The sequence below is a fragment of the Acomys minous genome, assembly GCF_964271855.1.
Source record: "Acomys minous genome assembly, chromosome: 8".
Taxonomy (NCBI): domain Eukaryota; kingdom Metazoa; phylum Chordata; class Mammalia; order Rodentia; family Muridae; genus Acomys; species Acomys minous.
Window position 1 is genome coordinate 118,305,348 of NC_140489.1, and position 27,234 is coordinate 118,332,581.

The window sequence follows — 27,234 nt, forward strand, 5'->3', positions numbered from 1 at the left end:
GCGCGCGCGCGTGCACACACACACACACACACACACACACACACACACACTCACACTCACTGACGTCTTTTGCGCATTTCCTGCATTAGAGGGAGGGAGAATCGCTCGTACAGCGATCGAGGGAAGGAGATCGTAGGCTGAGCGCTCTGGCGGGCGAAGAGCCGGAGGCAGCCGAGAGCGCGGACGCGGGGAGCGCGGCGGGCGGGCGCCGGCGGCCGGGAGGAGGGGCCGTGCCGAGTCGCAGTCCCTGCCCCGCCGCCGCGCTGCGCACCGCCGGGTGCCGGCCTGCTTGCGCCGGGAGCCCAAGTGGCGGCCACTTTTACCTCCCAAGCCCGCGCGGATGTGAGATCCCGGGCGCAGGGCGCCTCGCGATCGCCGGCTGCGGCTCGGCACTGCTTGGCCGGGGAGGCGACGGCCGAGCTGGCTGTGCGGCTTGTGGATTTTTAAAAAAATTGGCTCCGGGAAGGACCATTTCCTCTCGACATGCATCCCTCCGGATAGACTGCACATCCCTCAGTCCGCCCTCCTCCCCGCGCCGTCCGAGGCAGGCTCTGGGTGGGCGAAGAGGATCCGGGTTGAAATCTGCGCCCCCAGTTCTGGTCCCCGCCCCGTCCCGCTGCCCCCTCCCCCTCCGGGAGTCGAAATTGCCCGGGGATTATGTTTCGGAAAGGTAGGTGAGCGCCGGGCGCGGCGCCTGCTTCTCCGCTCACCGACCGAAGAACCAGCAAGGCAGCGAGGCAGCCCCCGCGGCTTGCAGTGGAGGCGACAGCTCGTCTCCTCCCGTGGAGGTGTCGCCTGTAGTCGGGGGGAGAGACTTGCTCCAAAAACGGACGTCTCCAGCTCTCCCCCCTCCCTGTTTTCCGTTAGGATTCCGGCGAGGAAATACATGCACTCTCTGAGGACCTCCGGCGCCAGGGCGCAGCGCCACAAGGTGTAGCGAGTGAGTGGGGTGGGGCGAGAGGGGACCCAGGAGTCCCCTAGGCTCCCAGCGCTCCTGCTGTCTGCTCTTCATTCCTGCCCTCGGGGCGGACGGAGTGACCCCGGCCCCAGCTTCCCGCCCCGACCATGGTAGTGTTCAATGGCCTTCTTAAGATCAAAATCTGCGAGGCCGTGAGCTTGAAGCCCACAGCCTGGTCGCTGCGCCATGCGGTGGGACCCCGGCCGCAGACATTTCTTTTGGACCCCTACATTGCCCTCAACGTGGACGACTCGCGCATCGGCCAAACAGCAACCAAGCAGAAGACCAACAGTCCGGCCTGGCACGACGAGTTCGTCACCGATGTGTGCAATGGGCGCAAAATCGAGCTGGCTGTCTTTCACGATGCTCCGATCGGCTACGACGACTTCGTGGCCAACTGCACCATCCAGTTTGAGGAGCTGCTGCAGAACGGGAGCCGTCACTTCGAGGACTGGGTGAGTCCAGCCCCTCCAGGTCCAGGAGTCCGGGGGGTCCCAAGGAAAGGCTTGCTGCCTCCGCGCTGGTTGTAGGGTTCAAGGCTGTGTGTTTGTGTGTACATATACATCTCAGTTTCCTTGAAGAGGCATGTTTTATTTCATAGCTGGAGAGACATACACATTAGGTTAAGAAAGATGAGATTTGGCAGATGGGCACTATCCCCTGTCCCCCCACCCTCCCCACCCCCGCTATGCCCTTCTGACAGTGGGCAGTACATGAGGCTTGCACGTTGGGAGAGCCCCAGGATGCAGGTGCATAGCTCAGCGGAAGGGATCTGCTGTCTCCTGCCAGTACATGGTGGGCTGGCTGAGTGACTGTGTGTGGGTGGGTCTCTCCGTCCTTGGAGAGACACGTGGAGTAGAGCTCAGACTGGCGATTTCTTGTGCGTCCTGGCTTTGCCCTGGGTAGCCCAGTGAGTAGTTTTATAGAGCCCTCTGCTAGGAAGCCTCCTCATCCCCAAATCACTGTTTAGCTCATCTGCTGACATACAAGGAGAGGTGAGCATCCCCGAGATGTACCCCCTCCCTTTGGAGTCCCAGAAACACCCGGCCATCCATCCATTTAGAATGCTGTATTTTAAAAAGGGTTCTGTTTGTGGTGATAGTCAGGACTTTGAATCTTAAGCTTCTATGCTTCCGTGCTTTGATTGTCAAGCTACTGTAGGATCAAACACTATTTCTGAAATTGAGTTAATTGTTAACTGATGATGCTGTCAAATATTAGGGATTTGGAAATAGGCCTTGCCAATAATACCTTAAACCAAACGCATTCAACCTCGGCACTTGGACAGTCAGAGCAACCAGTCCTCCTCCCCCGACCCGCGCTGTTCTTGGAGGAACAGGGTTATATTAGGAAATGACTATCTCTATCTTCAGGTTCCTTACACGTCTCTATCTGGAGCAAGGGTTGCCATGGGTGAATATATTGTGCAGATTCTTTGGTGTGCACAGAGAGCAGTCTGTGCTGCCTGGTGAAGAGCTGCAAAAGAGCTGCCACCCTCTGCTGAAAACACAGATAACTTCATGAGTATCACAGGGGTCAGAGAGTGCACATGTTCTTGGTATATCACTTTACATCCTGTTTTTAAACACAATTTCCAAGGACATGGAGTTTTTTAAGGGGAAAATGGGGGGGAATGGGGGGGGAACCTTTGCTCTTTTTTTTTTTTTTTTTTACTCCTGGCTGTGACAGAGCCTTCTGGAAACCATGGTTACTAAAGGGGCTTTTAGGGCAACCCTTGTAAGCCACAGCTCAGCTCTAGGAGATCTGTGGCTTCTACTTTAGACAGCAGGCCAACCTTAGCATCCTGAACTTGTCTTCCCGTCCCTTCTGGCCTGGTACCACTTTACTGCTGTCCACAGTGATGTCCAAAGAGGCATGGGGTAGGGGTAGGAGGGGGAGGGGGAGGGATACCTAACTTCAGAAACAGACTTCAGTGCTAAACATCTGTGGTTTTGTATATATAAAAAGGGGAAGAAAACTTTGACTAGAGTATCAGGAAGGTGGGGCCTGCTGCAGGAGGTGCTAGTGGGGTGAACAGTGGGCAGAGAGCAGGGAAGACCAACAGCAGGTCTGTGTTTTCCACATCCATGCACCAGCTGGAAGGATGTATCTGAAGCTGTATCTTCAGATACAGAGCAGGACAGGATGTGGTGCTCTCTCTCTCTCTCTCTCTCTCTCTCCCTCTCTCTCTCTCCCTCTCTCTCTCTCCGTCTCTCTCTCCCTCTCTCTTTAGCTCTCCTGGTGAAGTGTGCAAGTCAGAGCTGCTTGCTTGATAGCCATTCTCCAAGGTTCTTACGTTTATGCTGGATTTGGCCCTAGACCAGATCCTCTAGTGCACAGGCAACATTTCCAGGCAAGGACACTGAGTTCCAGAGAAGCTAAGTGGGCATCCAAGGTCGCATGGCAGGCGCAGGTGGGCTGGAAGTTGAGCCTCACCTCCTATTGCCCACTGTTTGCACAGCGGGGAACAGCCTGTCTGGCTTCCCAGGCTATTTATTAGCCCTGCCGATTCATATGCTGTGGCCCTGACATTTTTATTGTGTGTGATAACGTAAAGTGCTTTCAAAATCATTATCTCTCCTGCCTTATAGCAAGTGTGAATTGGATATGACAGGCATTGGACAGATTAAAAAAAAAAAAAAAAAACAAGACCGAGAGAAGCCCAAAGAATGAACCAAGTGATGGAGCTGGTTCTGACTGAGGGATGATGTGGCTGCTCTCTGAAAAGGGATGTGGGGACTCCAGGACCAGAGCTGGCCAGCCTGGAAATGGAGAGTAGTTGTAAAAGGGCCACCTTCCCCACGTCTGTCACCCAAGTACACCTGCAGCATCACAGCTGGAGGGATGATCTCCTGGGCTCAACTGCCTATGCTCCCGATCTCGGAAGAAATGAAGAGACATGCCCTTTTGTAGGTATGGCTCTGGAGCTCAGTCTGAAGGGAAGGGGTGTGGAGCAGCCGCTCCCATCTTTACTCTGGAATTCCTCAGCAGGCTCTGTATTCTGCGGTCTACCAAGTTCCCCTCGCGTGGTCAAATTCTCCCAGGGAAAGCTTACCATTTTACCTAACCCAGGGATTAAAAAAGGAGGCCACAGGTTACTCTCGAGGGGCCTGCATTTCTCTAGGGAAAGGACAGTGAGCAAACACACACACACACACACACACACACACACACACACACACACCGTAATTCAGGTCCTAGTGAGTAGGTTGGAGGTTCAAAACCAGGGTATGCCAGGAGGAGGGCTGGGAAAATCCAGGAAGGCTGCGGGGAGGAGACACCCATACTGAGGCAACGTTCAAAGAGATACCCGCCAAAACCACAGCGTGCCAAGCTTGGGTACCAGTGGAGGAACAATGCGGAGAGCACCTGTGTTCAGTCCTGCAGCCGCCGGGGTAAGCATGGCTGAGCTGAGGGTAAGGCAGGACAGAGGTTCCCCAATCTAAGACTTTGCATATGAGTACTACCCGAACTATAATTTAATATTTTAAAATATGATCCCTTCATTTTGTCCTGCTCTTTCCTCAAGCCCCGCTTTTCTTTATAGAATCACAGGCTTAGATTTGGTGGTTTTAGTTTTTCTTTGTTCACATTCAAATAAATATAGATGTACAGTATGAAAAAAGAAGCTCATCCTGGTGCCTTTTAAAAAAAATACCATTAAAGATGTGGGGCTGAACAGTTGAACTCCAGAGCAGAACACTTACCAGACTGAGGTGGACTTTAGGACGTGAAAAGGCCAGGCCGAGGGAACTGTCTTCCCGACAGTGAGAAGAAAAGGCATTTCAGGTAATGACGACCAAAAGGGGCTGCTGTAGATAAAGCCGGAGGGAAAGAGAAAGGAGGATTTGAGTGAGCTTTTTGACAAATTAGATGAACCGCTACTGACTTGGGTGTGCCTAGGAGTCACTAGGTAAGGTACCAGGACAGTTGACTCTCTGCCCTGCCCACTCAGAGCTGTTGATGCTTTGGCTTGGGATAATCGTGAGGAAAATTCTTTTTTTTTTTTTTTTTTTTTTTTTTTTTTGGTGGTGTGCCCTTGGGATCCAACTCCCTTATCCTTGCTTTGAGAAAAGGAGCTCTGAACAGAAGGAGCCTCCTGATTCTGTGGGGGTGAGACGTTGGTGTCAGAATGTCCATCTTTACTGATGTCCAACTTACTTTTTCTTTACTTACTTATTTTTATTGACTTAGCATGCACACTTATGTGGACTCTTGTGTGTGAGTGTGTGTGTGTGTGTGTGTGTGTGTGTGTGTGTGTGTGTGTGTGTGTGTGTTATGGACGTATATGTGGAGGTCAGAGGTCAACTTGTAGGCATTGTTTGCTTCCACCCTGTGGGTTCCAGGGATGGACGTTGGCAGCAGGCGCCTCTGCTGTCTGAGCCATCTCCTTGGCTCTCCGCTTTGGTTTTGAGACAGTCTCCCCACTGAAGCTTCTTTCCAAACAAACTATGCTGGAAGACATCTTCGGTTTGTGCCACTCTCTTGATTTATCTGTCATGTATGCATGTATGTATGTGTGTGTGTATGTATAAAATTTGTTTATTTTGGTTCTACCTGACAAGGTTTCTCTGTGTAGCCCTGGCTGTCCTGGAACTCATTGTGCAGATCCAGCTGGCCTGGAGCTCACAGAGATCTGTCTGCCTCCTGGCCAGGTAGTGGTGGCGCATGCCTTTAATCCCAGCACTTGGGAAGCAGAGGCAGATCATGAGTTCGAGGCCAGCCTGGACTACAAAGTGAGTTCCAGGAAAGCCAAGGATATTCAGAGAGACCCTGTCTCGAAAAAACAAAAAAACAACAAACAAACAAACAAACAGCAACAACAACAACAACAAAAAGGTGTGTGCCACCCATGCCCCGCACAGATACATTCATAATGTAGTGGCTAATTCTAAAAGTCAGCATCCTTTGAGAGGCCATTCTCCAGAGCTTCTGCCCTGGTTTGCTTTCTGTTGATGTGATAAGCTACTCTGACCGAAACCAACTTGGAGAGGGAAGGGTTTACTTCATTTTATAGTCCGTCAGCAAGGGAAGGCGAGGAGGTAGGAAGTCTAGGTGAGGACTGAAGCCGAGATCATGGAAGAACGCTGGTTACTGGCTTGCTTCTTCGCTCATGCTCAGCCGACTTTTTAAAAAAAAAAAAAGATTTTATTTATTTATTATATATGATGCTTTATTTGCATGCATACCTATATACCAGAAGAGGGCATTAGATCACATTACAGATGGTTATAAGCCACCATGTGGTTGCTGGGAATTGAACTCAGGACCTCTGGAAGAGCAGACAGTGCTCTTAACTGCTGAGCCATCTCTCTAGCCCCCCTTTCTTTTTTTATTTAATTTTTATTATTATTTTTATATAACTCAGGACCATCAGCCTTGGAGTGGCACCACTCATAAACAGCTGGGCCTCCTGCTTCAGTTAGCAATCATGAAAATACATCACACATAGGCCACAGGCAAGCTGACGGAGAAGAGATTCCCTCTTCCCACGTACGTCAAATTAACAGCTGAAGGTCACTGTGACAGCTGTTAAGGGTGCATGCTGGGACTAGAGTGTTTGGATTGGAAAGCCACCGTTCCCCACCTAATTCTCCTGTGACCTTCAGTGAGCCGTTTACCCTTCCTGAGACTTCATTTCTTCCTCTGTAGAAGGACAATGGTAACATCATCTGCCTGAACTAGTTGTTGTGGGGGAAACTGAGTTTATACACACAGGGTGCTTGGACCAATGCCTGGCCCTTAGTGTCTGCTCAAAGGTTGTTTCATAGTTGTCTCTTGGATCCCCCAGCACGGGAAAGGGTAGGCCACTTGACTGGCTATGCCTTGGTGAGCAAGAATCACTTGGGGGAGGTTCTTACCGCACCAATGCCAGGGTCCAGCCCCTAGCATGATATTCTGGGTGGATCCTGGGGATGTGGCCCTATTAAACAGACCTCCTCCTGTTGGGGTCCTTGTACATTGCACAAGGACATTATCTCATCTTCTTAGGGCATTTCTGAAAAATTTCAGAAATATATGTATACACACACACACACACACACACAAATACACACACACACATACACACACACACACACACACACACACACACACACACACACACACTGAAGTACAAAGGATCTATGGCTAGGATTGGAGTGGTTCATCCAAGATGTCATCCCTACTCCTGTAATGCTTACTACCATCTAATTCAGTTTTGCTCCCCTTGGTATATAGGGTGTTGTATAGCTATTTTATTGATTCCTTCCTGGTCTAGGGCTAGCACAGTCAGACTCATGGCAGGTCACGCATTATCTGTGTTCTGTTTCTCCACCCCCCGCCTCTGTCTCTGTCTCTGTCTCTGTCTCTGTCTCTGTCTCTCACACACACACATCTCTAACACCTGGCCAATGTAGTGAACAGCTGATCCTCTCAGTTCCCGTGCTCCCAAGTGTTGACCTGTCACTGGAATTGTTGAGTTCTTACTGTATGTTCCAGACACGCCCGGGGTATAACTTTGGGCATGTGACTTAAGCCCCACATACCTGTTTCTTGGTTTGTAACACGGGGAAACGATGACTCTTACTTCTTAGGCTTGACACGTGAGTGAGGGAAGGAAGCCATATGAAGCTCTCAGTGGAAGATTTGGCCACATGGCATTTCAGCAATTCTCTTAATATCTGAAGAATTATGTGTAGATGTTCATAGATTTAGCATCTTAAGATGAACAGATGGCCCAGTGAAATATATTTTTTTCTCCTTGCTTTCTGAATATGTTTTTCATGAAAAGTCTTATACAGTCTAAAAATAAATTTAATTTGCTTATACTTACCAAATTTCTTTTCTCTTTTATTAATTCTTTGAGAATCATATACAATATATTTTGATTATGTTGACCTGCACAACTTCTCCCAGATCTTCCCTCCTTCATTAACCACTCAATTTTATGTCTTTGTTTTCCAAACTCATCAACTGCTATCTGTGCTGCCCATATACTCTTAGGCATCCACTGGCACATGGTGAGCAAGCTACTGTTCCTACTCTTAAGACAAAAGGTTCTCCCTCCCACAGTGGCCATCAATCACCGATGACTCCTCAGCATTCAAAAGCAATTTAATTACATGTCATCGGGTTGCTTTGGAAGACCTAGGAACATGGTCACTGTAAGCAAAGTTTCATTACTTATCGAAGCCGATTGGTGGTTAGAAATCTGAGTATTTAGGGGCAGGTGTTTGGCTTGACTGTATCAGCTTTATTTGCCTTGGTGGATTTAAACTCAGTTTCAAGGCTGTTAACTTTAAATTCCTGACTCCAGACTATACCAGACTTGCAACTTCAGGATTTATATGTTGGCCTTTCTTATCCTCAGTGATGTGTGATTGTGTACGGTAGATCTAAAAAATCAGTACATATGGTATTGTATGCCTAACCCCCTACTCGCCTCCCCTCTGCCATCTAAACTAGCTTTCCTCAGCTCAGGTAACATCAACTCGGCCTTTACAGATAAGGCCAGTAACCAGGAAGAGCCATCCTTGGTGTCTCTCACTTTTGCCTACACCCCATAGCCAGTCCATAGTAGCATCTGCCACACCTGCCGTAAAAATGGATCCCAAGCATTACCATTTTTCATGTCACTCCTGGGCTCAAGTCACTTAGGCAGTGTCTGGATTTTCTCAACAGTCCCCTAATTGGTTCCCCCTTGCCTGAACTTTGTCAAAAAAAAATCCCTCAGGGGGCGGGAAAAACCCAGTTCCTTCCTGTAAGGAAGCCAGGCCTTCTGGACCTTTCCTGGTCCTATTACCTACTGCTCTTCGCCTTGCTTATGAGTCTCTAGTCATAGGGCCCACGGGTCACCTCAGCCATCCTCACCGTGTCCCTGCCTCAGTCTTTGTTCCTCTCTCGTGTGTCTCAGATCATAAAGAACCTCATGGCTCAAAACATTTATTCAAATGTGACCTTCCCAGTAAAGCCTTTTCTGGTGGTCTTATCCAAAATGTCACTCTCTTTCAGGGTTTATGATTTTGTTTTATTACTTAATTATTGTTTTGAGACATGGATTTTCTATGTAGCTTGGCCTGGTCACAAGCCCTCAGGTCTCTGGCTTCAACCTTCCAAGGGCTGGGATTACTGTTACCATGCCTGGCTTTCCAGGATCTTAAAGGCTTATTAATTTTAAAGTAGCACACAAAAATCATGCCTTTACCGTGACATTTTTGTGTGTATGTGGCATTGTGCTTTGTTCGTATTTTCTTTCTCATCTCCATTTTGTATATGCCTTTGCATGTTTTTTCCCCCCTTGACACTTATCTTTGTCTCCTACACGTTGTGTTTTTCTTATTTATCTTGTCTAGCATTAAGACAGAAGTTCTGTAAATACAGGAGTTTTTACTCATTGCTGTCTTCTCAGCAGCCCAAACAGGGCCTAGTGTATTGTTGAGTGAACGAGCGATTGCCAATAAGAGAGAGACGCGCACTGTCAATACCTACATGGCGCAGCACAGTGGTGGACGCTGGGACTTTGGTCAGACAGAAGGCGTGTCCCACAGTCCCTGCCTCTATGACAGGGAGGCGTGACAGCTGACGTGTGTTTGAGAGGCTAGAATGGCAAGCATTTGAATGCATTTCTTTTTTCATATCATTTTTTTTTATTGTTTGAGGATTTCATACATACCTACAATGTTTGCTTATTTATTTATTTATTTATTTATTTATTTATTTTTATCAAATTCATTTCTCATTCCCTTCTTCCCTCTGGTTATTCTCCCACCTACCCTACCATTTTCCTCTCCCAGTACCATGTATTCTGTTTGTAAACTCACTGAGTCCATTTAGTGCTGCCTGTACATGCATGGATCTAGAACCATCTGCTAGGGTACAGGTAACCTCTTAGAGGCTGCATCCTTCAGGAAAACTGACTTCTCTTCTCCATGGCCCCTTCCCCGTCCATGCTAGGCCTTTGTCTGGCTCGATCATGTATAGGTCCTGTATGCACAGTCATGGCTGCCGTGAGCTCATGTATTCTCTGGCCCTGCCCTGTCTGTGAACATGGTTTTGCTGTAGGTGTCTAGCGCCTTTGTTTCTTTCTGTCGTTCCTTCCTCTTTTTCCTAAGGATCCTTGCAGGGAAAGGATGTGCTGCAGCGGGTCCATTTAGAGCTGAGCACTCCAGTCTAGTGTCCTCTGCACCTTGTCCCGCTGTGGGTCTCTGTATTCATCTCTATCTCCTGCAAAAGGATGGTTCTCTGACGAGGGCTGAGAGATGCACTAGTTATGGGTTTGTATAAACAATCCCTCTGGACAGTTGAAAGCAAGGCGGAAGACCGGAAGGCTGCTCTATGGAAGGCTTTGGAGATTCTGACTGCAGAGGGCTCTGTTACTTCCCCAGGCTAATTTGCACTTTACCAAAGACTTCTGATGAACTCCGAAGCTTCTAAATGTGGGAGCTGGGTACCCTCTGGGTACTCGGCGCCCATACAAGGTGCCATGCATGGTGAGACAGAAAGCCCAAGTGTCTTGGTTTGCAGAGTTTAAAATCAAGTTTAAAGTCTTACTGGGGTGGTAGCTACAAACCCCCTCGCCCCACCCCACCCGCCCACCCGTTGCAGTTGGCAGGGACAAGACATGAAATGTGAGACGCCAGCCCCTGAGCTCACTGAAGCAGGCACCTGCATAGCTTCCAGGGCCTTCGCACAGGCCGAGAGAACCGCAGAGCAGAACTGCACTATTTTACATAAATAAAAGCTTCACTTGGCAACACACATCTCTCTCCCAGTTCCTCTGGGTCTAGATGGGCTTGTTAAGTAATTACAATCTATTATAATGTTAATCAGCGGCGCTGCACCTGGTTGAAATTTTGTTTCCTGACAGAAACCATATGAAGTGGCCAAAAGCCTAAGCTGGGCCAGGAGAACCAAGAAGACAGAAATGTCCTGTGTCACTGCACCTCACCTATATCCAAACCAAAGAGAAACTCCAGAGGGAACAGCTTGGGACTTTATAATATCCTGCCCAGGCTAGGGACCCAAGCTTGCCACCAACCCCCAGGGCTGCAATGACCTCCTGCCTCCCTGGTCTTCCCATGCCGTCTCCCTCACCTCCGAGTGTTATGGAGGTCACCTTTCAAGTCAGCTGTGGCACTGAGCTCGCCACTTGGCAAGTCTTTAAAGGCCCAAAGCACAACCAACTCACAAAGCAGCTGGTAAAAGTCACGGTGGGCGAATCTAGGGTTTCATACTGGGGACTTGCTTTGACTTTGCCTACATCCACTTTGAACAAAGCTGTTGGCTTGGTTTTCAGACAACGGCACCCCTTAGCGCCAGTCTTCTTCCCGGGCAGATGGAAGCGTCTCGTGAATGGGAAGTGTCTTTTTCTCACCCATCTGATGGCTCTCCAGAGTGTGAGCTGTTCAGGAAGTCTGGGAAGCCCACTCACCAGTTAGTTGATGGACGGAGAGGCTCCCTTTCTCAGCTCTGTCTTGTAGGAGCTCCTATCTGGCTATACCTCTTAAGCCAATGGACTCAGGGCGTGCTCTTAGAAACTCCGCCTCTGAGAAGAAACAGAAGAGCGTGGCCACACAGCACCTGCCAAGCAGTGGCAGAGTGGAGTAGCCATTAAAACAATTTTGGTCTTCTTTTCATCCTTTCAGCAAATGTTTGTTAGATGCCTTCTGTGCCGGGCACCGTGACATGTGAGCAAATAAGCTACTAAGAGACACTACGTTTAATCAAGGAGTATCAGAAAATGCATTGGTGTGTAAACACACAACTGAGAGGGCGGGCTCGGCACAGCCTTACACCTAGACCCACCTCTGCAGCCATGGGTAGACTGGCATTTTCTTCCTCCAGGGAACTTACTGATTGAGGAGTCAGGTGACACCTATCAATTAGTGGCACTGCCCTAGCAAGGCCAGATGCTCTTTGGGTCCAGCTCACAGCAGTTTTGACTGGCCCCTTGAATCCTGCATTTTGGGCTTTGACTATGCTCATCCTACCGCCCCGTTATATTTCATCTCTTTAATTCCCCCCCTCCCAAAGTGTCTCGCTCACTATGGAAAATTGCCTGGTTTTGTTCCCCCCCCCCCCCCCCCCGTCTCTCCTCGTTGTTGTAAGACCACAAAACTGCCTTGCTTTGCTTGCTTCTCTACCTAAACTCCACGCGTCACATAAAATAAATTTAGTTTTAAAATGATCTCTCTTTGCATATTATCGAGCCATGGAGCCATTAAGGGATAGTCTAAAAACCAAACCAAACCAACCAAAACAACAGGAAAACAAAGAAACCAGGAAGCAAGCAGATTTTCCAGGATGTAAGATCCATGACTCTGCCTTTGCCTTTTGTATTGATGGTTATTTCCACCATTTTAGGTAGCCGAGAGACTCACCCAGCAGCCATTAGGAGCGCAACATACATCAGTCAGTGTCTTTCCGATTGTCTTTTTAAGGGGTAGGCGCCTTGGAAAGCGATCAGGTCTCAGTGATCAAGGAGGTTGAGAAACGTAGTATACCAAAAAATGTCTATGTTGTTTACCTGGAAATCAAATGTAGCTGGGGCCTTCTATTTTCACAGTGGTGTTCTGGGACTGTCTATGTTCCCTATAGCCCTGATAATTAAGCGTGACCAGGAGCAGGAATGGACTGTTGTGCTTGTCACTTGTCCCACTGAAGACAAAGGAGAGACATTTGGCCTTTTGTTAAAATAATTCTCGCAATAATCAAAACTAGAGATTTTTTTTTTTTGCAGCTCCCTTCCATTGCCCGTAAAATCACAGTGATCACCTCTGCCTTTAGACGTATAGTGGTTACTTTTCTTGTGGTTATGACAAAATATCTGAAAAATAAAAAAGCACCTGCCTTGGTTTCATTTCCATTTTGCTGTGCTAAAATCCCCCCCTCACACCTCACCCCACCCCCTACAAAGGTAAGTTAAAGGAGAAAGGGTTTATTTGGTTTATAGTTTCAGGTTACAGTCTAACCCTTCAAGGGCAGGATGTCAAGACAGCAGGAGTTGGAGGCAGCTAGCTACACTGTATCCCCGGTCAAAAGCCGAGAGCTATAAATTAATGCTCTGAAGCCTGTGCTCAGCTCCCTCTCTGCTTGTCTTCCTGTCCAGGCCCCGCCCATGAAAATGTGCAGCCTACACTCAGTCTTCCCATCTCAAGGGACCTAGTTAAGATGCTCACCCACCGTAGACATGCTCGCTGGCCAACCTGATCCCGGGCGATCCTACCTTGAGACTCTCTTCACAAGTGACTCTAGATTGTACCAAGTGGATAGTGAAAACATAACCATCCCAGCAACGTAAGAAAGAAAGGGTTAATCTGGCTCACGGTTTGACTGTACGGGTCCATCATGGTGGAGCAGCGTGGTGGCAAGAGCAGGAGGCAGCTAGTGACATTGTGCCTGAAGTCAGGAAGCAGACAGAGGAACGGTTTGATGCTCACCTCATTTTCTCCTTTTATTTTGTCTGGTGTCTCCACCACCAGGGTGGCTTGAGAGACTCTCTCAGAGACATGCCCAGGGCTTTGTCGTATCAGTGACAGGAGTTATCAACCATCCCAAGGTAGGAAGGTCAGTTCACGCTTTGCCCTGCCATTTGCCACAGGACCCTGAACCTCTCCACAGTGACTGTCAGAGCTCTTCTCTCCCAAGGTGTACAACCCTGATCATGGTGACCCTACTGGTTGTTAGTTCAGAAAGAATAACTTATTTGAGCCCAGGTGACTGAGAGAACTAAGTCAGGGGACGCTTTGGAGTTAGTTACTGTATTATTTGTTAGCTTACTTCTAAGGAATTTGTGCGAGATCTGTATAAGATTGTCGTAACATAGACCTCCCCACTCAGCACAAGGGCTTGTCTTTGTCCTAGCCTGGGTAATGGGCCTCATTCTCCTCACCTGGCCAGCCCCCCAGGGCCTGTGGAGGGTCTTCCTTTCTTTCTCTGCCCCATGGTTCCCTTGACCTTCCAGGCAGGGGTCTCCCCGGTGATGAGGTGTGGCCTATCCCATCCTCCCTTTGCTCTGGTCTGCACCCCAACTCCTAGAACATCCATCCCGGCCCCCCCACTTTCTGGACAGCTCCCGTCTCCAGCTCTCTGGAGTCAGGGTGGTGTCTGACTACTGTCTGGAACCCCGAGTCTGGCAGTTTATGGTAGAGGAGCTTCCTGCATGTTCTCCCGCAGAGGCAGGGAAGAGTTTGACAGGGAGGGCCCTTGCTTTTTGGTGCCACCACTTGACACACTGCCTTCTGCATGGATATTGGGTTGGCTAGATGCAAATTTCATGTGGCCACTTGAGCAACATATGCTCTTCGGTTACTTGTACTGATGTGCCTTCCTTCCTTCCCTCCGTAAGGAAATTACCCCGTGGTGTTAAAATTCCATTTGCATGCTTGTGTGCATACGCACACTTTAAAAATTGAAAAGGCAAGGGCAAGTATTGGTACCTTTGGGTGATTTTCAATCACTTACTCATAATCCAGCATCACCTTTAACGTTATTACTATAATAATAACATTACTATTTTCAATCCTGAGGATAGAACCCCAAGGCCTCATGTCTACTAGGCAAGTACTTTACCACTGAGCTAATTCCAGCCCCAACTTTACTTCTTAGAGCCGTGTTTGATACATATAACAGACAGCACATTATGCCCCTCTGCTCCACACAGTCTCCTCTGTTGTGAATATTCACGTGCTTATATTTTAAAACTTAAAAGCTGAGAAGGATGCAGCAGAGTGCCAGACGTTGAAGCAGGTAGCAGCGTGGTTACCATAGTGCCAGGGTTCGGGTTAGAAGGATGTGAGCTCTTTTCTCTGCCCAGGCCGCTCCCTCGCCACTGAACCAGCTCCATGACCCATGGACCAATTGCATAACCTCTTTTCTTTCTTCACGGGTAGCACAGAGCCTGCAATATCTGTCTAAGTGTGTTGTTTGGAATAAATAGCTTAGTGTATACACAGTGCTTAGAAAATGCTTGTCCTATGATAAGCCCACAAAAATGTTGGTTATTAGAACTCTATTGTGAAATGTAAACGCTGAACTGACTTCTGCGGTTTTAGACTGGTTGTGCTGCTGAGGAGGCTGTCTGGTTGGATTCTGTGGGCCTGACTGTCGCGTGGGTTTAGGGGTTGCCTTGCAGCTGAGGGCCACTTCTTAGACAGATGGTAGTTCTCATCCTAACGAGCTGCATAGGAAACGGCTGTGGTTTGCCAAGTTTGTATTTGCTGCCCGCTTTTCGAGCCTTTATAGGCCAGTATATACACTCCCAGAGTGCTGCGTCCACAGCTAGCTTGTTTACTTTTCACCAGCCTAACTGCTGCTAATGAGCTCTGTGACCTTAGGGAAGAAACTTAACCTCTCTGAGCTTAGAGGTCTTCGAATGTGAAGTGAGACAGTTGCATTGGGTCTAGTCACCTCACTGGGCTGTAGACCCTTAAAAAAGAAAATGTGGCCAGGGTGTGGTGGCGCACGCCTTTAATCCCAGCACTCGGGAGGCAGAGGCAGGCGGATCTCTGTGAGTTCGAGGCCAGCCTGGTCCACAAAGGGAGTCCAGGACAGCCAAGGCTACACAGAGAAACCCTGTCTCGAAAAACCAAAAACCAAAACCAAAAACAACAAAACAAAACAAAACAAAAAAAGAAAGAAAGAAAGAAAGAAAGAAAGAAAGAAAATGTGTCACGTGCATCTAAATTCTAATGATGCATTAGAATTGGGGTTTGTGGGTGGGGGGGAGGGGAGAACTGATATCTTCATCCAAAGTAAAGAAGTGAAGGTATGGAGGTAAGAGCATGTCTCTTTGGTAGGGACAGAGTCAGTCACCTCCCAAGTTCGCCAGCATTTATGTTTCTTAGCCAAACGGTATACAATCACTCTTAACATTGCTGGGATGAAGGTTTGCTTCTAGGACACTGGTGTTGCAGAAGGCACCTTCCCCACCCCCACCCCCACAGGGGGACGTGGGTTTCAGCTTCCTTATCCTTACAGGGCTCTTTAAGAGGTTCTCTTTATCACTGCTTATCATGACTGTGTGCAGACAGACGCCCGCCCGGCCAGCCGACTATTTCAGGGGAAAAGAGGAGGAAGACAGATAAAGCGTGGTTCTGAGACAAGTAGGCGAGGGGGACTGGAGTCATGTGGCTGTCCCCTAGGGAGGGGATTTTGCAGCAGAGGCTTGGGTGAAGGAAGCCTGTAGTGCCTAGAGAGCAAGTTAGGACCCCCAGGAAGGGGATGCACAGCTCAGATGGGTGTCTTTGGTCCTGCCTGGGCAGGCACCAGCCTTACCTTTTTGTCTTTCAGGGGTCAGGGTCCTGCTCGGTTCTGCCACAGGGATGGAACAATGGTGAACCCCCTTCTCCAATAAGGGGTTGTTGGGCCCATATTTGAAAAGCGAGGTACATCATCAGTCGCGGGGATAGCGGCATATGAGGAGAAGTGCTCCTGGCAAGCACTCTGGCAAGCAGTATCTTCAAAAGTTAAGATGCTTGAAGATGCTTGTAATAGGGGCTACCAATTCCATTTTTAGTATCAGGATTGTGTGTGCACGTGCATGTGCATGTGTGTGTGCATGCGTGCGGGCATGTGTATGTGTGTGTGTTGTTACTAATCCTGTGTGACATATCCAGATGCCATTTGTCTTTGCTGGCCAGAGGGGTAAGTCTTCTTCATAGTAGGGTTGACACGTTCCCCTTAAACAGGATCTTGTTTTTAGGGAACTCAGCATCGTGTACTTGTCCCTTTCCAAATTTGATCTTTCTTTCCTCTCTCTCCTTATTCTTTTGCAGCTACTCTTTCCTAGGGACTGAACTCTGTCACTTACCGACATTCCAGCTTTAATTAAAATAAATCTGAAATGGCAACTTTAAAATTGAGAATGAGCCGGGTGTGGTGGCGCATGCCTTTAATCCCAGCACTCGGGAGGCAGAGGCAGGTAGATCTCTGTGAGTTTGAGGCCAGGCTGGTCTACAAAGTGATTCCAGGACAGCCAAGGCTACACAGAGAAACCCTGTCTTGAAAAACCAAAAATAAATAAATAATAAAATGAAATTGAGAATGCTTCTAAGATACTTAGCTGCATACAAGGCATTATGATACTGCCCGTATCATGTGTATGCAGGTGAGTATTGGTTTCTGAAACCTGTGGAATTTTTTGCATGTTTGTATGTGTATGTATTAACGTGTGGGGGTGTATGTATATGAGGAGTTAATGTACATGTGTGTGCAAATGCGCGTGGAGGCCAGAGGTTAATGCCAGTTGTTTTCCTTGGTCTTTCTTCACCTTCTATGTCGAAGAAGAGTCTCTTCAATTGAGCCGAGGGTTCACCTCTTCTGCTAGTCCATGTAGCCATCTTGTTCTGGGGATGCTTTGCTTCCGCCTTCTGGATGCTGGGGTTATAGGAGGCCACCATACTGCCTGACACTCACATGGACTTTAGGGGATCCCAACTCTGGTCCTTAGAGTTGCACAAGTACCCAGCAAGGCATCTCCGCAGCTTCTTCGGTTTCGGTTTGGGGTATCTAATCATAATATGATCTTGATTCTTAATGTTAGTTCTAATTCAGAAAAACAAACAAACAAATAAACAAACAAACAAAAAAACAGTCCCCCCAAATAGTGTCCTAGAAGAGTTTTTCACCCAGACTGCTTTAATGTGAGTGAGGTAGAAGTGAGGAAATAAAGAAGAGGGGTCCCAGGAACTCAGCACCTCACATTTTGCATCTCAAACAGTTCCATGAAGGCTGACATGTTAGGACTGCCCAGGGAGAGACAGGGCAAGGCGATTAGGTAGGCTGGGTCAGTCTTACATGCATGCGACATGCTTCTTTACCTGCCTCCTCTTCAGCACTGACTGTAGCAGCTAAGGATGCTGACACGCCCCTGTGGACTGGACCTTTCTCTTTCCCAAGAGCCCCCTTGAAGTCCTTGCAAGTGGCATTCACCGTGAGACAGTGGTGCCTCCCGGGTCCTGGTGGAGCCCTTGGCATTCAGGGTTGGTTGGAGAGTTGAGTGTTCGCGCTCTCCTGTGGTGTATGGTAGGTTTCCGCAGAACTGGCTGCATTCCAGGCAGCCCAGGACAGCTTTGCCTCTTCCGATTATCCTACAGAGACTTGGGAGGATGTGCTCTTCTGCTGTCATCCATCATGAGGCTACACAGTGTTTGTGCATTTGCATAATAGCATGCATTTTATTTTACGTTCCCCTTCAAACCAGTACGGTTGTTGTCTTAGCCGCTGTTGCTATGACAAAGAGACACCATGACCATGACAGCTCTCATAAAGGATAGCATTTAATTGGGGCCTTGCTTACAGCTTCAGAGACTTAGTCCATTGTCGTCATGGTGGAGAGCCCGGCAGCAATCAGCAGGCATGGTTCAAGAGCTAAGAACTACATCCTTATCCATAGGCTGAGAGACAGCAAGAGAGAAACTCTGGCCTGGGCGTGAGTGACACACTTCCTACAACAAGGCCACACCTCCTAAATCCTTCTAATCCTGTCAAAGAGTTCCACACCTTGGCAGGGCTAAGCGTTCACACACACAGGCGTCCTTACTAAACCACCACAGTAGTAAATATACTGTCTTACGTTGGCATTTGAGAACAAGCCTTGGGGAGGTTATTTGACGACTTGGTGGCTGAGGCGGATGAGCAGCACCCAGATCTTTTGGGTTTTTAGAACACTAAGATGTAGTAAACAGGAACTATTAACTGCACTTGGCCAGGCAAGCAGGACCCAGATCCCAAGCTACTGATGTCAGAACTCTTGTGTGCGGATTATAATTATTTCCTTTTATGCCGGAGCTCTATTCGGAAGGCAATCTAGTTGTCAGGACGCCATCTTTTCTCCTTACTGTCCCCTTTCTTTCTTCATTTTCCTCTTCTTTTTCCTATGGACAATCAGCCATGGGAAGTACATCATTTTCCTCCCAACTAAAGAATGGAAAAAAAAAAAACCAAACCTCCACTACTTAATATCAGTTATTGATTAACTACTCATTCATAATAAAGTAAATAGCTCCAAAGATATTTAGAGTAAAAAAAAAATATCCACTAGACATAGAAGATGTGGAAGAACAGGCTTCCTGATTTCTAGTCCGGTGATTGTAGTGTTACAATCCACTGTATTTATCACCCATCCATCCATCCATCCATCCATCCATCCATCCATCCATCCATCCTTATCCATCATCTGTCTTTCCACCCACCCAGTCGGTTTGTTGGTCATAGAGTTGATGGCGCTGGCATTTGTCAGGGTGTTTAGTACAGTAGAAATTCTACTTATCCTTTTAGTGTGTCGTTCAACCTTGGCTGAGGCTGGGCTGACTGCAATGCTCTCTGCACTGACAAAACTTGAAACTCACCCTTTTGCTTGCAGTAAGCACTTGCCTGCCCAGGAATGGTTGTATGTGAGGAGGGTATTAAAAACTAGCAACGAAGAGTTTTGGCGTTGCTTCACCTTTTGATTTGCTTTGCTTTAGTTGTGCCGTGTCTCTTTTGTCCTGTCCCGCACCCCCTCCCCGGCCACCGCCCTCCCGCTTCTAGAACTCCATAAAATATCAGGATATGTTTGCTTGTGTGACTCCATCACCCACTTGGAGTGACTTGATCGTTGTTGTTGTTTCTGTTTGGTTTTTGAGACAGGAGCCTGGCTGTCCTGGAACTCACCCTGTAGACCAGGCTGTCTTTAAACTCAAAGAAATCCACCTACGATTGCCTTCCAAGTGCTGGGATTAAAAGCATACACCACAGTGCCTGGTCCCGGCAAGCCTTAGCCTGCATTGGAACAGCATCCCTGGAGCAGGCTCCCCAGATTGTGCCCCGCCCGGGCTGAGGGGTTGTGTAGCATACATGCAGGATGGGAAGGTGGTGGGTGGGGCGGAGGCAAAACTTTGCCCAGCCTCCGTCTGATATCTGCTCTCCCTCGATGGCCAGCATGTAAACAGTGTCTCCAAGCCCAATCATCCTGCAGCACTGTTGGGGGGACAGTCCTGAGAACTCTCACAGTCTTCCTCCTGCCTCTTACAGCAAACAGGGCATGTCTAGGGCTGTGGATGAAGCTACTGTGCTGAGCAGAAAAGAGCCATTGTTTGTTTGTTGATTGATTGATTGATCACTAGTGGTTTTTTGTTTTTTCCTTTTTTTAAATCATAAAGGCTAATGTTCTTTTCTTTCTTTCTTTTTTTAAAAAAAGATTTATTTATTTGTGTATTTGTATATATATAAGCACTCTATTTGCACATATGACCACATGACAGAAGAGGGTACCAGAGCACATTATAGATGGTTGTGAGCCACCGTGTGATTTCTGGGAATTAAACTCAGGACCTCTGGATGAGCAGCCAGTGCTCTTAACTGCTGAACCATCTCGCCAGCCCTCATTTATTTCCTTCCTTCCTTCCTTCCTTCCTTCCTTCCTTCCTTCCCTCTTTCCTTCCTTTCTTTCTAATGCCAAGACAGAATTTCTCTGTGTAGATCTGGCTGTCCTGGAACTCATTCTGTAGACCAGGCTGGCCTCTTCTGGGATCCACTTGCCTCTTCTGGGATTAAAGGTGTGCAGCACCACCGCCCAGCCTGTTTGCTTTTGTAAAGCAGAGTCCCAGCTAGGTGTAGTGGTGGTCACCTTTAGTCTCAGGATGCAAGAGGTAGAGGCAGACAGATCTCTGTGAGTTCAAGGCCAGCTTTATCTATGTAACAAACTCCAAACCAGCCAAGGCTACATAGTGAGACCCTGTCTCAAAAGGGAGAGGGGAGGGACGGAGAGAGGGAAGGAGGGAGGGAGGGAGGAGAGAGAGAGAGAGAGAGAGAGAGAGAGAGAGAGAGAGAGAGAGAGAGACTGAGACTGAGACCCCCCCCCCCATGCTCTGGTCTAGGCACCTGAGCCTAAGGAACAGTGAAAAGCTTCCATTGAACAGTTTTTTATATATGAAAATAGTGCAGGCAGAATCCTGATTAACGGGACTTTGCAAATGATATCCTAGGAGTTCATCCTTGCTGTGTCTTTGGGCAGTGACATTTATAGAGTAAAGCCAGCTCTGCCCTTCCGGAGGCTGTGCATATAGAAAGACACGGGCCCAGGCCAGGCATGATTCAAACTCTGCTGTAGACACGGACTTCAGGATATGGTTGCAGAGATCTGAGCATAGTCCTTGGGGCTGACTTGCCGACTGACTTTGGTTTTGGGACATTTGTCCTTTGGCTTCCCAGTCTCTCCTAGTGTAGTGCTCCTTTGCGATTCCCCATTTCCTTGTGTCTGGGAAACTCATCCACAGTGAGGTGCATGGGTGCAAGGCTCATTCTGAGGCTGACATTTAACTTTTTACAATTATTTTATTATTTTCTGTATTTTGGGTGTTTTTGGCTTACGTGTTTATCTGTGCCCCACATGGATGCTGGTGCTCACGAAGCTGTCAGATCGCCTGGTACAGGGATTACAGAGTTACAGACGGCTGTGAGCCACCACTGTTGTGTGCTGGGAACTGAACTTGTGTCCTCTGCAAGAGCAGCAAATGCTCTTAAATGCTGAGCCATCTCTCCAGCCCATAAGGCTGACATTTTAGATGAGCTGTGTGTGTGGGGTACATTCTTTCTCCCAGAGAGCATTTCAACCTTTGGTGTTGTCACATGTCCCTGGCAGGTAAAGACTCTTAGAGGACATTTGAACCAGGTTCTCACTGTGGCAGGGTTCTGACTGAGGCCACACTCTCCCAAGCGCTGCACAGGCTGGACTTATTTCTTGAATCCATCCCATTTGAGGGATTAATGCTTTTCCACTATAAAGGAAAAACAGGCCATAAAAGACTGAGGAATTTTATGGCTCTGCCCAAAGCTCAGATTGGAAGCCAAGGAAAAAGAAATCTCCAGCTTCCTGATGGAAAATCAGATGGAAAAGAGAAGGCAACTGCTGGAACCAGAGGAGGAGGAGATCCACAGCACAACTCGCTCTGGGCTTCTCAACAGTTCAGGGCTCTTCCTCCTCCTCCTCCCTCCCTCCCTCCCTTCATTCTTTTCTTCCCTTTTGACTTCCTTCCCTCTCTCCCTCCCTCCTCTCTTCCTTTCCTCCCTCCCTTCATTCATTTTTCCCTTTTTTCTTTTTTTTTCATTTTTCCCTTTTTACTTCCTTCCCTCCCTCCCTTTTTCCCTCCCTCTCTCCCTTCATTCCTTTTTTCCCTTTTTACTTCCTTCCCTCCCTCCATCTTTCCCTTTCTACTTTTTTTTTCTTTGACTTGGCTTTATTTTAAGTTTCGTCTTCTTCCTCTTTTCTTTTGACAGTTTCATATGTGATACTGTGTTTGCATCATTTCTAGCCCTATCCTCCGACTCCTCCCGTTTCCCTCCTCAATTCCTGAGCTCTTACTCAATTAGTATTACACATTCGGCCCGCTGGTCCCATTTAATGTTGCTTTATGTGTTTTGGGGTTGGCCTCTTGGGATTGGATGACCTACCAGGGGACTGGTCCCCAGAGAAGACTGATTCATCCTCAGCAAACATTAATTGCCTGTAGCTCTTCATCTAGGGACGGGCCTTGTGAGACTTCCTGCCATGCATGTTGGCGTGTCATCTGGTGTTGCCACTGTTTATACGACCATGTTGTTGAGAGTTCATAAGTGCAGTGTCTCTGTCACATATAGAAGACACTGTATTATAGCAGATGTCGTGATCCGCTGACTCTTACAACCTTTCCACGATGCTGCGGGAACTGTAGGTGTAGGGGTTGTTTTGTTGACTAGGGTCAGACACCCAATGGTCAGCTTTCTCCACATTTGACCACTTGTGGCTTCTGTAATGGTCTCTGCTGGGGGGGGGGGGAAGCTCTTTGGTCAAGGACAACAAGCACATCTGTGGATATCAGTGCAAATATTCAGAAATTATATTGCTTAGGGAAATTGTGGTAGGTTTTCCTCTAGGGTCCTTAACCTCTTGAGCCACAGGAAGTTGGTTAGATCATCCTCATGACCTTGGAGGCAAAGGGAAGCAGACACTGAACTTTCAGTCAGGGAAATGGAGGAAAGAAATGCTTATCTTTGCTAATAAGACTCTCTCTCTCTCTCTCTCTCTCTCTCTCTCTCTCTCTCTCTCTCTCTCTGTGTGTGTGTGTATGTGTGTGTGTGTGTGTCTAGATTATGACTTTTATCAATCCAGTCTTCTCCCACCCCATGGGTGCATGCTTGTGCGCCTATGCAGGTGCATACACCTGTGAAAGTGTGTGGAGGTCAGAGGTCACCTTCATTTTCCATCTTATTATTTTAAATGAAGTCTGTCGCTGAACCTGGAGCTTACTTTCCCCTCTAGAGTGTCTAGCCACTAAACAGATGCCTAGGATCCACCTGTCTCGGCCCGTTCAGTGCAGGGTTACAAGCCTGCCCTGTCACACCTGGCTTCCTTATCGAGGATGGAGATCTGAACCCGGGTCATCATGCCTGCACAACGCGTTACCCATGATTCACCTTGCCTCAGTCATCTGCGTACCTGCTTTTTAATTTGGTACTTTATGTCAGAGAAGGAAGAAGGAAGCAGTGTGGTGGGAATGTCAGGCAGGTCCCAAGGACTGGACTCCACCATCATTTACAAACACATCCCGTGGTCCAAAACACTACAAGTTGCGAGCTGAGCCAGGGCTTGGGCGAGCCCACATCAAGCAGTCTCCTTGCGAGCAGATGCTCCCTTGGTCCAGGAAACTCAGGGAGTCCCTTAGCATCTTACCCTGTGCCTTCAGTTCCTCTCAGCCCTCTTCCTCGACTTGGATAATAAGCTACTTGTGAGTCTTTGTTTGCTTTCTTTATCCCATCTTTCACTTGAGGGCAGCGAGAGCGCTTGTGTCCTCCTTCGGGGAGATGAATCCAGTCATTTTCACGGCCGTTTATCATTTCCGGACTCGAGTGGGCCTACATGAAACATCCCAGATGCACTTAATAAATCATTCTCCTGGGTATTAGCTGATTTTAAACCGGTCTGACAAGTTTCAAAGTCCGTTTTGGGAAAAACTCAGTGGTGCATAGCCAGGTTGGGTTGCAGCTTAGGGCCGTCTGGCCTTGTTCCTTTCCAGCACGCTCGTCGGCTGTGCGTGGTTATCACTGACCATCGAAGGTGTGGCGGAGGGAGGATGGGTCCTGGCTGAGCTCCAGGAGCTCAGGCCTGGGCTTATCACCCCTGCATTTGGAATTCTCAGGGGTCTTTGAGATTTGAACTGTAACTCATGGATGGGCCTGGGATTGGGTAGGGTGCACAACCACCACCGCTGCCGCCACCACCAGTACCACCACCACCACCATCACCACCACCATCACCACCACCACCACCATCACCACCACCACTGCCACCATCACCACCACCACCATCACAATCACCACCACCAGTACCACTATCATCACCACCACCACCACCACCATCACCACCACTGCCACCATCACCACCACCACCTCCACCACTGCCACCATCACCACCACCATCACCACCACCACTGCCACCATCACCATCACCACCACCACCACCACCACCACCTCCACCACCACCACCACCACCATCACCACCACCACCACCACCACCACCACCACCACCACCATCACCACCACCACCACCACCACCACCATCACCACCACCACCACCACCACCACCACCATCACAGCCACCAACACCACCATCACCACCACCACCACCACCACGAGGAAGCTTCTGAGCTTGCAGCATGGGCAGGCTGGGGAGGGGCAGGCTTTGGAGTGAAAGTAGATCAGCATTGAACCTCTTCCATCACTTGCTCCTTCTCCCCCAGGCACTGGCTGGAGATCTTTCAGTGTCCAGCAGTCGCTGGGTTTCTGCTGTGAGAGCACTCTACTTGATGTCAGCATTATGGTGGTGAATGGACGTCAGCTGACGCTTTGTTTACTTTTGTGTTTTTGGAGAAGCCGAGTACCACATCAGGAGGGTCTTCTTGGACCTGAGAACTTCAGTGAGCCCCAAGCTTCAGGAAATGTGTGGGTATCAAACCATCGTCAGCGGTCAGTTCCCCAGGCTCAGGCCAGCCCCTTGGTTGCTTCTCTGTAGGGCACATGTCCCTGCGGGCCTTTGATGGATCTACCTTACCATTCTAAAGCAATCAGTCTGTTGCTTGCCTACACACACACACACACACACACACACACACACACACACACACACACACACGAAGTTAGAGCAGGCCAGCTCGAGACGGGTTAATAGTTAATAATGACTTTAGAGTACACGAGCCAGATTCCCTCTAATCACAGGAAGTTCTGAGCTCCTCAGTGTGATGGGGAAAATTGAACCTAAGACTAGAGCTTGGGAAGATTATGGGGTTCGACAGAGAGTCGAATTCTGACCCACGCCCCGGGGAAAAGCCAGAAGCATGCCAGAAGTCAACTTTGAGTGTCTTTTCCAAAAGTTCCCCACCTCATTTGTTTGTTTGTTTGTTTGTTTGTTTTTTAAAGACAGGTTCTCACTTTCAACCCGGAAGGTGCAGCAGGTTCAGCTAGGGGTGGGCCAGCCAGCCCCAAACACTTTGTGTTTCTCCCTCTTCAGCCTGGGACTGAGGCAGCACCCCCGTGCCTGGGTTTTTAATGGTTTGAAATGAATGCTGAGTCTTGAACCAAGGTCCCTGTGCTTACATGGTGGCCGCACACAGTCCACCCAGCCCAGCTCTCTTGCTGATTGTATAAACTTGTATCGATTATACAAGTTTCATTATGGCATTTTGATACATGTAAATAATGTCCTCGGTGAGCTTCATTTCCTTTTCCTTTTATTCACTGTAAGGAGACACATTATGATGAAAGGTTGTTATAATGCAAAGGGCAGCGGAGGGCCGAGTCCACGTTCCACATAGGCAACAAATCAAGGCAGCACATCCTGATGGGGTCAGCCACCGCCTCTGAGGGAAGGACCTCAAGCTTGCCCATCTCTTCCGTTTCCTTCCTACTTTTTTTTTTTTTTTAGCCCATCCTTTCATTTACCTTACCGCTATGGAAGACCCACCGCGGAGTCTCGTCATGTTCGGCCTTGGGGACAGGACAGTGAACAGGATAGATAGGGGCTTGGAGTATGTTTAAATCAGCGAGCAGACAAACAAAGGAGCACTTGTCACATGGCATGAGGGACGCTGTGATAGATGTCACCAGAGCCCTGATGGGAGCCTGGTCCTGTGGGGCTGGGGAGGCCTGTGGGGGAGCCCCCCATAAGCAGAGGGACGAGCAAAGCGACAGACAGTGTGACTGTGGTGGGCGGGAGCGAGTTGGAGGCATGAGGACAAGTCAGGTTTGTCACCTAGGATCTGTCCTCCTCCCTCCCTTCTTTCTGACTTAACTGTGGGATCATGAAGAGCCACTTCAGGTGAATAGCAATTTGGGAGTTTGGGCTTTATGCTGAGAATATTAGAGGATTCCGGGAAGGAGTTTAAGGCAAAGAAATAGCCCAATTAGATGCAGATTTTATTTATTTCCTTGGAGACTAGACTAGTGATAGATTTTTTTTTTAAAGTAGTGACTCTTCAGTTAGTTACTAATACTGTGGCCTAGCTGGGGATGGCAGTACATACCTATAAACCCAGAGTTTTGGAAGGTGGAAGCAAAACCAATCAAGATTTCAAGGTAATTATAGGTCATACACTAGCTTGAGGCCAGCCTGGGCTATGTTAAATCCTGTCTCCAAACACACACACATACACACACACACACACACACACACACACACACACACACAATCACTTCCTCCCTCTCCCTCCTCTGCCTTTCTGGCTTCGTGTGTCTCTGTGTGTCTGTCTTTCTCTGTTTCTCTGTCTTTGACTTTCTGTTTTTCTCTCTGTCTGTCTGTCCATCCTTCCCTCCCTCCCACTACCGTAAGCTGCAGTCAAATTCTACTGATGGGGGGCCCAGCTTCTGGACGGGTAGGTGCTGTTTCTTTGTCCACTGCTTAAGATCTATGTGGGACAGTCTGTGTCAGGGATATGACTGCTGAGGCAGCAAAGGGGACAACTGGAATGTTGAGTGAAGGGATGGAACTTTGAGGTTTGGAGCCTGACGTAAGTCCATCGCGAGCTTGTTTGGCCTCGTCTCTGCTCCTACAAGGTCAACGTCAGCCTTATACTGTGTAGAGCCCAGGAGTCTTTTAGAACTTAGCCCTACAAGTTGCTAGTTTGTCTGCTGATCTGGAGGAAAGCTTCTTCTTCTTCTTCTTCTTTTTTTTCTCTATGCAGAGAAGTTTATATCAATTTCTCTTTTGCTCATCTATTTTCTTTTGGGGTTTGAGCTTTATGTATGTGTCATGTCAAGTCTTAATGCTTCCTCCTTAAAAGTCTGCA

At 48.4% G+C, this 27,234-nt stretch overlaps 1 protein-coding gene across 2 annotated transcripts in view; it reads left to right on the top strand.

Moving 5' to 3' along the window:
- Positions 1 to 259: 259 nt before the first annotated feature.
- PRKCE (protein kinase C epsilon) overlaps positions 260 to 27,234 on the top strand; it is a 489,899-nt gene continuing 462,924 nt past the window's right edge. For both annotated transcript variants that reach the window (XM_084793145.1, XM_084793146.1), the window contains exon 1: positions 260 to 1,413. In XM_084793145.1, the coding sequence (XP_084649271.1) occupies positions 1,066 to 1,413 (348 nt within the window). In that variant the 5' untranslated portion in view covers positions 260 to 1,065. The remainder of the gene's footprint in view (positions 1,414 to 27,234) is intronic.